General features: G+C 35.3%; 1 protein-coding gene across 1 annotated transcript in view; it reads right to left on the reverse strand.

The window, feature by feature from the left end:
- Positions 1-12,200, reverse strand: part of Macrod2 (mono-ADP ribosylhydrolase 2) — a 1,707,616-nt gene that overhangs the window by 1,351,764 nt on the left and 343,652 nt on the right. The window contains exon 4 of the mRNA XM_090352924.1: positions 994-1,023. Coding sequence (XP_090209050.1) covers positions 994-1,023 — 30 coding nt within the window. The remainder of the gene's footprint in view (positions 1-993; positions 1,024-12,200) is intronic.

Below are 12,200 nucleotides of genomic sequence, written 5' to 3' on the forward strand. Positions count from 1 at the left end.
AGACATTTTTGTTAAATCCTCACAATGAGCACTCCAAGTAGATATTATCACTCTGTTTTAAAGGAGAAATTGAAGATATGAAGTAGAATTTCCCTGACGTTCACACAAGTTCAACTACAAATCCTTCACCCTTTGTTACAGATCATAGGACACTACCAAGTGCAGTTTCTGGTTTAAACTCTTTCTATTATCCCCATTTCCAAGAGCCTTTGGAAAAACCAACTGATTGCATATAGGAGCAATGATTGAAATTCTAACTGCTAAATAAAAATGTCACTGAAACATTCTGTTTAAGGTTATGAAAATTAGAAAAATTTGCAGCACAAACATCTTCCCTCTTACTTCGATCTCTCTTCCACCTTAAGCCACACTCCCCAAAAGTGTCAGTACTAAAATATTTATTTTCATAATAAGTAGCTGCTATATTAAGTGCTCAGGCTATACAATGTTATGAAAAGGAAAACATAACTTACAAATGTATTTTCAGAATTCCTTTTACAAGTGACTGTCACCTATCAAATGCATGTTGAAATCAGTAGACCAGAGTTCCATGTCTTACTACAAGAACAAAACTATAGAGTTTGGTAAGAAGAAAAGAAGTATTGTACATATCTTAAGACAGTGAAAAATATTTAGACAAGAAGATCTTTTTATCATAGCTACTTCCTGAAATGACATTATTTTTGCAATTCATTACTTCAAGATTAAGTTTCTTGAAACTGTTTTGTGGTTTGTGTAATAAAATTGTAACTTTGGCCAGGAGTTTGGCCTAGTGGTAGAGTGCTTGCCTACCATGCACGAAGACCCGGGTTCGATTCCTCAGTACCACATAGAAAAAAAGCTGGAAGTGTGCTGAGGTTCAAGTGGTAGAGCTCTAACCTTGAGAAAGTCCAAGGACAGTGCTCAGGCCCTGTGCTCAAGCCCAGGACTGGCCAAAAAACCCAAAACAAAACAAAAAAAATGTAACTTATGTTAAATAATGTCAGGACTTACCCCCTCCTCCTCCAAGAAGACTGGCATTTGCTGTTTAAAAGAAAAAGGAAAAACAATGAGTTATTTCTACAGTATATAATATGTAGGAATAGTTAAAGAAAAAAAACTAGTAATGGTTATACATCTCATAAACACAAAGGAAATGTTTTTTTATAGAATGACAAACCCTCTTATGATCTATAGTAGCATGAAAATTATCTTTTTCTTCAGTATTTTTATCATATACTTTCTTCTAAGGAAATTAAACATTGAGATTATTTTATTCTCCCTCTTTACCTAACCTTTTGAGTTTTCCGTTTTATCCAATAGATATAGAAAAATGTTATTTAAGAAATGTAAGTGATTTCAAAGAACACAATAAGAAAATATAGTGACAATCCAAATCAAACACTATCAAACTATCCCAAAATATTTTGCAGTAAGATATCTCAAGCTTAAATAGTTACAGATTTTCTATTCTTATGTATTTACTTTTTATTTGGGAGAAAGAAATGTGTATTAAACAATGGTATGAAAATTCTCACTTATACATTGAATTAATGTATAAATAGTTTGTATAAGCACATATATTTACATAAGCCTAAAAAGCACAAGAAAATTCCATTTGAACTTTGTTTAAGAAATCACATTTTCTGGGCCGGGAGTTTGGCCTAGTGGTGGAGTGCTTGCCTAGCATGCCCAAAGACCCAGGTTCGATTCCTTGGTACCACATATATAGAAAAAAGCTGGAGATGATGCTGTGGCTCAAGTGATAGGCTCTAGCCTTGAGAAAACCAAAGAACAGTGCTCATGTCTAGAGTTTAAGGCCCAGGACTGACCAAAAAAAAATCGCGTTTTCTGAAACACCTACTGCAAATTTTGGATGCTATGTTACTGTGCAACAGTGTTAAACAATATTAGATTTATTTAAATAATAACCATAAAATGGAATTCAAGATACACTGTGTTGAGCTTTATTCCACAAAATTCTTATGCATCTCTGAATATATTATTTTATGGCACTTACAAAATCCTGCAGCAGATTAGAAAATTAGATAGTAACCGAGATGTCCCCTATTTGTGGAATACATTCAATTAACAAGAGAGTAAATAAAGGAAGGAAAAAGGAACCAAAGTGTTTTAGTCAAATTTTTGTGTGCTTTTCATGGGCCAAGCATTGTCATAATTTAAAAGGAGTAAATATCAGTGCTAACAATTCAGTCAAATACATAATGGATCAATTGAAGAACGAATGTCCATGTTCATAGTTCCATTAGGTTAAATACGTGATGGTTTTCTGATTATTACATTCAAGAGAATACCATAAAACTGCATGGAGAGCAAATGTCCTTGAGAGTTGCTTTTTTGGTATGTCAATATCACAGCATCAAATCTGAGCACATGTAATATTCAAACTACAGAGCTGTCTCATTGCTGCTCAGGCCCCCACTCTATGCATCCTTCCCAGAAAAGGGCACAATAGCAATGATGTCGTAAAATCACCTGCCACCCTACCACTTGAGTCTCCAGATTTCTCAAAGTTTATAATGGAAATGAGCATTAACATTTAACCCAAACGTCACACTAGACCCAAATCACTGTTCCCAGCGATTCAACAGGTAACTTCATGTACAAGCCTAAAGACAGATACTGAGAATTCTAATTTCACTTTGTCCTTGGTGATTGAGGGAAATTTCAGGGTCAACCCATGTGTCTTTGGCTAATCCAAACACTTCTAAAATCTTAGCTCCATGCATTTATAAAACCACATGCCATTTCCCACACCTGCTGATTTTTTATTTTCATATTTGACAGAGAACTGCTTTCCTGTCTATGGGTTTTCCATGTCGCCAAGATTCCATCTGTTGTCTTGCAATTTTCACATATTCATTCATAACGAAAAAATATATTCCCAACGACAAACAAAGGCAATAATAAATAGTAGTTTCTGACTCAAAGTATCATGCCCAGGGGAATAATAACACAATATATTCTATTCTCATCCACTATTTTGCTCAGTAAATATAGATGTTTACTATTAAGAAAGCACAACCCAAGATCCATCTGTTTGAACAGGCACTTGTCCAATATATGTGGGTGGATAAGTGGGAGTAGGTATAAGAAGCAGAATTCCAGGTTTGACCAACCATCAAGTCAGTTTTATGTCAAATGTGTGTTTGTATCTAGATAGTTATATCTGTGAGATAAATGTCAAAGTAGTTTTCCCTGTAGAAGTAATTAAAATGGGCAAAGTGAATTCTATTGTGACAGAGTATTCATTTGATGATTATCCAACACTTACTGACCAGATGGATTAATGTTTCTTCCTTTGTAAGGAAATATCTCTGTGTGTCTAGCATTAAGCCATTTAATTTCTATTTTATCATTTGTAATAAATTGACATGTATCCCAATTAGATAGAAAGCTCTTTGAGGACAAGTTCTGAACTCAGTTTGATCTACATCTAGTACGCTCTCAAAAGCACGTTTTCTAATAATAGGATAATTAAAAGTCAAGTCAATTCTTTTCTGGCACAAGAGATAGTTGTTGAAGGGTAAGGAAAGAATAAACCCTACTTATTCTCTAAAATCTATTTTACTAAAAATTCTTAAAATTTGCTTGAAATGCTATGACAAAATGTATGAAATATACTTATATTTTAATCAAATTTCTTGCTGAAAGGAATGATGAGCTTGCTTTGTGTTTGTCCTAGAGTTTCATATAGGAAGAAAAAGAAGAAACAAAGAAAAACCTTTATGGATTATGAATATGATGTCTCTAACATTTAAAAATTTATTCTATGAACATGCTTAATAACCAACACTAGCTTCTTATTTCTATGAAATTTCTTTTATTACCAAGGGAAGGAGGAGAAAAGTCAAGTTGCAATAAATGCTTTAAAGATTGAACAACTGCAGAATTAAAAGAAGTCATCACAACTTAATGAATCTCTGCTTTGTAACTTTTCCCTCTATCTAACAGCTTCACTCAATAAGATGAACAGTTTTACTTACAAAAGGAAAATATTGAACATGAAATAGGAAACAGTGCTGAGATTAATTTTATAGTGGTAAGTATGAAGAATTTATTTCTAATACCAAAAACAAGTTATTAAAAATTTTTAAGTTTATGAGAATTGTTTCTTCCATTGAATCCAAATTAAAATATTTTTAAGTTTTGATATTTATAGGCATACATTCACATTTAATATATTAGATCAAATAAACTAAATATGTCCTAGGGAGCTCTTCCTTGGAATAACTTGCCTAAATGAAAAAAAAAACATGGTTGCTGTCAATAATATATTATTTTACATTTTTCTCAAAATACAAATAAAATACTATAATCAATTTCTCTATTAAAGTGACCTATGTGCATATTTCCTTTATAATAGCATTATGAAAAAAAATAAATTAAAAATAAAATACCAAGGAAAATAAGTCAGCTTTATAACTCAATAAAAATATTACCATATGCATAGCCGGGAGTTTGGCCTAGTGGTTAAAGTGCTTGCCTAGCATGCACGAAGACCTGGATTCGATTCCTTGGTACCACATATATATAAAAAGCTGGAAGTGGTGCTGAGGCTCAAGTGGTAGAGCTCTAGCCTTGAGAAAGTCCAAGGACAGTGCTCAGGCCCTGAGCTCAAGCCCAGGACTGGCAAAAAAAAAATTACCATATACAGTATATAATCATGCATTAATAGAATCACACATTGTTAGTTTTAATACTATTAGGAATATCAAGCAAAGCTACAGTGAATAAGATACCTAAAGCACCTTACATAAGGTCTCAAAATTTGTTCTGGTTTATATATACAATACCCACTACCTACTAAATAACTTGATGATTTTAACAACATCCTTAAAGATAATATTTATCTTCACACACCAAAAAAATGCAGAATTAGTAGGGAGCAGAAACCAAGATTTATATTAGTCTGATTCATAATTAAAGGAGACTCTAGTGTGAGAAAGAGCCTGAGGCACAAATCGACACCCCCTAGCAAGAGCACAATTGTGGGCAAAATGACCAGAGCAGGTTAGGAAATGGCAGCCCCATCCATGTGTTCAGAGCTCTAGGTCAGATGACTCCTCTCAGGATTGGCAGTTGTTGATGCAATGAAATTCTATGTAAACGCTTTAAAAGCAGAACAGCTAAACTAAAATGTGCCAGCTTTATTCTTTACCATTCCTAAGTATGTAAGGTAAGTTTATTCTTTATCATTCCTAAGTATGTAAGATAAGTTTTTATTCTACTCACCAATTAATTTATATTATTACGAAGGTAATTATTTGTTTTCCCAATTCCTTTCCATCTCACCCAAGACTACCTTGCCAAACCAGCAACAATCTGCGAGACTGGTCTTTAAACTATTTGTTCAGGGCTTTTGTTTGCTATTTATCAACATAAAGAAAATTATTCTTGTTTTCATATTAACAGAATTCTGACCACCTACTTGCATTTATTTATTCTGCTTTCTTATCACAACAGAACACAAGAGATGTCAAAATTATTGTCAACAAAAACTTCCCCAGTTCTACTTAAAACACCAATTTCATTCACAACAGGTTATCCCCAAAGATACAAAAGCTGAAATATCACCCTTTAAAACAGCATGTCTTGTAGTCCCTATATGCTTTGAAACTCCAAGTAAGAAGTGTTAACAAGTCTAAGCAAAAATCCCAAGCACCTGCTTGACTCTGGAGCACTTTATGTAGGGAAGAACTATCTCATCTGACAGCTGTGGAAATACAATCCGCACAGATAAATTCAGCCATCAGTGTGGCAGCAGTCCTTTGTCAGTGCTTTGCTAGGTTTACACCTTCTAAACAAAATCAATAGAATGCCAGAGGTTTTGGGTTACTTGGCATCAGTACAATTTCTTATGAAGCTGACAGTGAATGTTAAGAAGAGTTTTGAGTGCTTCACATGCAGCAAGCAAGTATTAATACATGATTCATACTTTACATTACATACTTGCAGCAGAATTCAAAGGAACCATTGATTATCCCAGGAGCTATGACTCACCAGGAAGCCAAAAATAGAACACAATGACCCCTCCTGTTGATAAATAGGTGAAAAGGCATGAGGAATTGCAAGAGTTACTTTGGGTTATTAACAAGTAAAACAAAACAGAATTGCTGAGGTTGAAGTACAAGGGAGGAGCTAGAATTGCCTGTTTTGCCAGCCTCAGCTGATTGGCTGGTTCTGGGAGCTGAATTCAGCTCAATTCTTTCAGTTTTATAAAATGCAAGTTAAAGAGGGCCAGCCATGCTCAGTAACTTGTTTAGGATCAGAACTAAACTATAACCTTTACCATGTATACCATACTGATAACTAGGATGCTTTGGAATCCCTCCCTATCCCTCTCCCTCTTTATCTCCCTCTCTCTCATACTAGGACTTGTACTCAAGATCTTATGCTCTCACTTGGCATCTTTGCTCACCGCTAGCATTTTACTTCATGAGTCACACCTAAGATTCCTGCTTTTTGCTTGTTAATTAGAGATAAGAGACACAGATTTCCCAAGCTGGTTTCAAAAACCATTGCTTAGATATCAATATCCTGAGTGCCTATAGGCAACAAGCCATCAACTCCTAGTTCTAATACCAGTTAATTTATAAATATCTATCTATATATGTGTGTATATATGTATCACCAGAAACCACATCAAAAAATGGCTACAGACAGAACACAGCAGACATGAGTTCTACTAAATACCACTCTACTGAAGATCAACTAGGTTAATTATAAAAGGTAACTAAAACACTACCAGGCAGTGTTTAGAGCTTCATAAGGACATGTGACTTATGCAATATCAGAAAAATCAGCAGGCAGTCCTTAATACCAATATCACCCTTCTTAACGGTAAACTCGGGATCAATTCTAATTTTGATAATGATGTGATGCTGGCTCAGATACAAAAATGAGTTTACCCGAGTAGGCAAATCTGGGGCTTTCCAGAGAGTGAACAGGCATGCCTAAATAGGAGGAAAATAAATGCAAATGTATATTACCTTTGTATCTGTGATGATACATGAAATTTGAACAGCAATTTTAACTTGTCTGACAAGAAAGGTTTTGAATACAAACCAATTTTCAATTAGAAAGATGGAAGGCATGCTTATCTGAGGGAATAAGAGACACTTTTAGCCTGATTAAAAAATAAGTCTGAACATGTTCTTATGTACACACTTCTTAAGGAGGCTGGATAATTTGTTTCAATAAAACCAGTCAGTGCCTTTGAAAAAAATAACCTATTTTACATAGTTCCTGTGTTTCATCTTCCTTATATTACAGATTCTTCATTACTCTCAACAATAAAAGAGCTAGAGTATTTTTAAGATTTATTTTAGATTACACTGTAATTTAAACAAATAAGCCAAAAGAATAATTCTCCATCATAGTTAATAGACGTGAAAATGTAGACACAAAGAACCTTGAAGGAAAATAATTTGGGGCTAGGAAAGATGTATTGGATGGCTCCCTTGAGAACAATTATTTTATTTATTTATTTATTTATTTATTTTTGCCAGTCCTGGGCTGGATCTCAGGGCCTGGGCACTGTCCTTGGACTTTCTCAAGGCTAGAGCTCTACCACTTGAGCCTCAGCACCACTTCCAGCTTTTTTCTATGTATGTGGTACCAAGGAATCGAACCCAGGTCTTCATGCATGCTAGGCAAGCACTTTAACCACTAGGCCAAACTCCCGGCCCGAGAACAATTATTAAACTGTAAAATTCATGACTACTGAGTCTCTGCTCATTGGCATCAGCAATGCTATGCATGATTCTTGGCACAGAGTAGGACTGACTAAATATTTGCTAAATACACAAGAAAGGAATGAATAAAAGACAAGGTGATAGAGAGAAGAAGGGACAGGAGAGAGGGCTACCATAATTGGTGATGATGTGTTCACAATTTTGTATCTGAGCAAGTCTACTATGGGATGAAGCCAAGCCAAGCAGAACTATACCCCAAATTAAGGTCCATCACTGATCTTGAGAAAGTTCTATAAAGTCGTGTTGATTATTTAATCTCTTAGAGCTCTGTTCACTTACTGATTTTGTAAAATAATGCTCACATTACAAGTTTTGGGTGAGGCGTAAATATGTCTGACTTTCCAGCATCTGGCACTCATACAGGTGCAACATAGATCAGCTGCTCCTCACCAATGACCTGGGGTACTGTGCCCCTTCTGGAGACCATGCCAGCACTTAACAGAAAAGCATACTATTGAAGCATTCAACCAGGCCCAAAGTCTGGAGCTTGGTAGAGAATGGGGCCATGTTCATCTTGAAGAACAACATTCCTCTGCTCACAGGCTGTTAGCTCAATACCCTCATTTGGTTTTGTGAAAAAACCTGAATTTGTGCATAGAAGACAGCGAGGGACAAGATCATTCTAAGGTTTTGTTTCGTTTTGTTGTTGTTAAATTAAATCTTGGGCCTAAGTCCATTAAAAAACAAGTCTATTAGACCATGAAAAGATTGGTATCAATATTTTGCAAATTACAATCTGATTTTTTTTCTTCTGGTTTCTTTTGCCATTGTTTAAAAAGATTGTTGGTTATTATAGGACAGATAGCTCCAGTGCACTCTGCAAGATCAACTCTATAGTTCCCCTTGTTGTCTGCCTAATGCTATTGACCTACATGAGTCACACCAACACATCCGCAATTACTCTGTGTCTCTGTTGGGATACTGTGAGATGAAGAGAAAAATAAACATGAACTTGAGATTTTTATTTCCCTGATTAACTCCCGGAAAGCTTACCTAGAGAGGTAAGCCAAGACTACCTCTCTATCAACATCTTTTTGTCTGCATGTCTTTGTCTAAACAACTTTCTCTCCTTTGGTATTCTGACAGCCTCAACCCACATTCTTCAATTTGTACCTAGAGTAAGAACAGTTACTCTTGGTAGCCTTTGGTTCCTGAACAAATTCCTTGACTTTTTCCTAATCTGCATCTCCTGCCAATCCTTTTATTTATTCCCCTGGTAAATAATCAACCCCACTTGAGTTATTCTAATATCACTGTGTCATTGCTTTCCTATGAGGACTTGAATAGAACATATATGGTTTGTATAATCTGGGCACTGCTGATGACTAACATATGCTATTATCCTTCACAGTTTCTTAACACAGATCATTATAAGAATGCCTTATCAATATGGGAGACTTTCTTGACCAATTAAAAATATAAAACTAGTTTGAAAGTTATATGCTGAAAAACAAACCAAAAAAGCTAGCCTGAGGGTGTGGCTCAAATGGAAAATCCTCAGAAATGAGAAGCAAGCCAAGAGCAAGGCTCTGATTCAATTTGTGGTATCAACTATTATATATATATTATATATTTATATATAATTTTATATGTTTATATATTTTATATATAACATGTGAAAGAATTAAGTATGCTCACTCATAAATGTTAAGTGAAAGAATAGAGTGTCAAACAAGGCCAACCTCCTTCTTCTTTCCTCCTCCTCCTCCTCCTCCTCCTCCTCCTCCTCCTCCTCTTCTTCTTCTTCTTCTTCTTCTTCTCTCCTTCCTTCCTTCCTTCTTCCTTCCTTCCTTCCTTCCTTCCTTCCTTCCTTCCTTCCTTCCTCTTTCTTCTTCTTTCTCTCCTCCTCCTCTTCTTCTTCCTCCGTCTCCTCCTCATGATTCCTCCTCTTTTTTTGGGGGGTGGGGGGGTTGTACTAGGGTTTGAATTCAAGATCTCCTGCTTATTTGGCCTGTTTGCTCAGCTGGTATCTGACAATTTGAACACCCCTCCAGCCCTGTTTGTCGGTGGTTATTTTGTAGAGAGAGTCTTAAAGACTTTTCTTCCTAGGTTGGCTTCAAACTATGATCCTCAGATCTCAGCATCCTAAGTCAATCGAATTATAGCATAGGCCACTGGCATCTGGATTCTGACTCTTTTACGCTACCACTGCTGTCCATATCTCTCCCCATGTTCATAAGTGAATAACATATACATATTGAAACTCCTGAGAATGATGACAAGACCGTAACTGCCATACAATATAATTTTCTCACTTATATCACGGCTTTAACACTATAATATTTCAGAGTTTAAGGGCAATTACTCTTACTAAGAATTTTGGGTTGTCTCTACTTTTGTTGTTAGATATGCATAACAGTGTAGTAAAAACAATTATGTGTACCTACAAATTAGTGCTTTTATCCTGTAAAATAAATTTTTTATATGTGAGTAACAGTATACACATTTTATGGAATGTATATAGTAAATTACAATGTTGTTTGGGGATGAAATGTATATGTTAGCTGGAATAATGCCTGTAATTCCAGCCACTTTAGGGGACAGGGATTTTCAGATTATCTGAGGCCAACCAAAAAGTTAGTACAACTTCCATCTCAATCAATAAGCTGGGCATTCTATAAGTACTTGTGATCAAACTACATGGGAGATCATAGGTAAAAGGATCAAGGTCTGAGGCCAGCCTGAGAAAAAAATATTAAAACATCACTTAAGAAACAATTCAAGCAAAAAAGGCAAGGGGTATGGCTCAAGTGGTAGAACACCTGCTTAAAAAGCATGAGGCACTGAGTTCAAATTCCAATATTGTGCCTCCATCTCAAAAAAATTATATGTTAGAAAGTTAGCTGAAATTTAACATGTTTCCACATATACCCTTAAGAGCTCTAATTCCACTAACGACTCCGTGTCAAAATTTGTTGGCATGTAACATTTCAGTACTTTGGATTGCATCTGATTTCAATGCATATACACATCTGTGAAAAGTTTTCAATTATACATGAAAAGATAAGAAGTCCAAATTTCTGGCAAACATCAAAAATAATTTTAAAAACAAAAATAAGGGCAGGTAGGAAGTGGCGCTTGTGGCTCAAGTGGTAAACTGCTAGACTCGAGCTGAAATGCTCAGGGACAGTGCCCAGGCCCAGAGTTTAAGTCCCATGACTGCCAAAAACAAAGAAAAAAGAAAAGGTCTGGTCATGTGGTTTACTGGTATAGTGCCTGCCTAACATGCATGAAGCCCTGTTTTGAATCCTTAGTAACACATAAACAGAAAAAGCCAGAAGTGGTGCTGTGGCTCAAGTGGTAGAGCCCTAGCCTTTAGCAAAAGAAGCGCAGGGACAGTGCACAGGCCTGGAGTTCAAGCGTCAGGACTATTAAATAAATAAAAATAATAAAGGTCTCTCAACTAATGGTGAATCTCTTTAATTATTTTCTCTTGTTTACTAAGTACAAACTCTAAGAGGTTTGAATTTCAAGCCAAATTTAGAATTTGGCAAGAATAGACTAAAGCAAGGAAGTTTCCACTACTTCCCGATTAAATTTATTGTGCATTTAAGTCTACTTCAGAAGCTTAAGATTAAAGAATTTCAAAAGACATTAATTTATTTTTTTAAATCTAGATTATTTACTCAGAAATACACAAAGCATTTCAAGACTCACTATCATATTCCCAGGATAATTCTGATTTCATATTTTTCATATGGACCAGTCATTCTGCTATAAGTCCACAGCTTTTATGCAGCCAGAGCAGCAAAAGGCTGGAGAAAGATAAAATTTAATGGTTGAAAGCAATCATCAGATAATTACTCAAACTAATTTATATCTTATACCCTAATGAAAATAAAATAGTTCATGCCTTTGGAATTTCTATTAGATGCTAGGAATGTTACTAATTCATTGAGCCCTTGCAAATAAACATACAAACAGACAAAAACAAGTAAGTTCAGTTTACAATCCTACCTTATAGATTAAAAAGAAAAAGCAGAAATATTGACTAGCAGGAAAAAGATCAAAGAGAGGGACCCAGTATTTGAAGCCATGGAATGCTATTCCCAAATTCACTCCCATTAGCCGGACCCATAAGTGGAGCTATGTTCTATGACCTTTACCTAACCCAAAAACAATGAGGAGATTAGGAGACATATAATTTATGTTGCTGTTTCAGTATACTTTTAGTACTATAGTTTATGGAGATATTCTCTAGCAGTGCCAGTTTTTTTAATCCAATAGAATATGTCTCCATGTTTTTCAAATCGAATCACATCATTTTTACATCAATATTCCCTTTCCAAGTGTACTGGGTCATAGAAGAGCTTAACCCAATCACTCATTCTTGCTCACTAACTTTACTGTAATATTTGGGTCATCAAGAAGTTCTGATCTAATTATTTGTATCAAATTTGGCTTGTGGACATGGCCAGCTTATGAAAAATTTAAAATGATTCA

Source organism: Megascapheus bottae, chromosome 18 (assembly GCF_031878675.1).
Source record: "Megascapheus bottae isolate mThoBot1 chromosome 18, mThoBot2.hap1, whole genome shotgun sequence".
In the NCBI taxonomy this organism is placed as follows: Eukaryota; Metazoa; Chordata; class Mammalia; order Rodentia; family Geomyidae; genus Megascapheus; species Megascapheus bottae.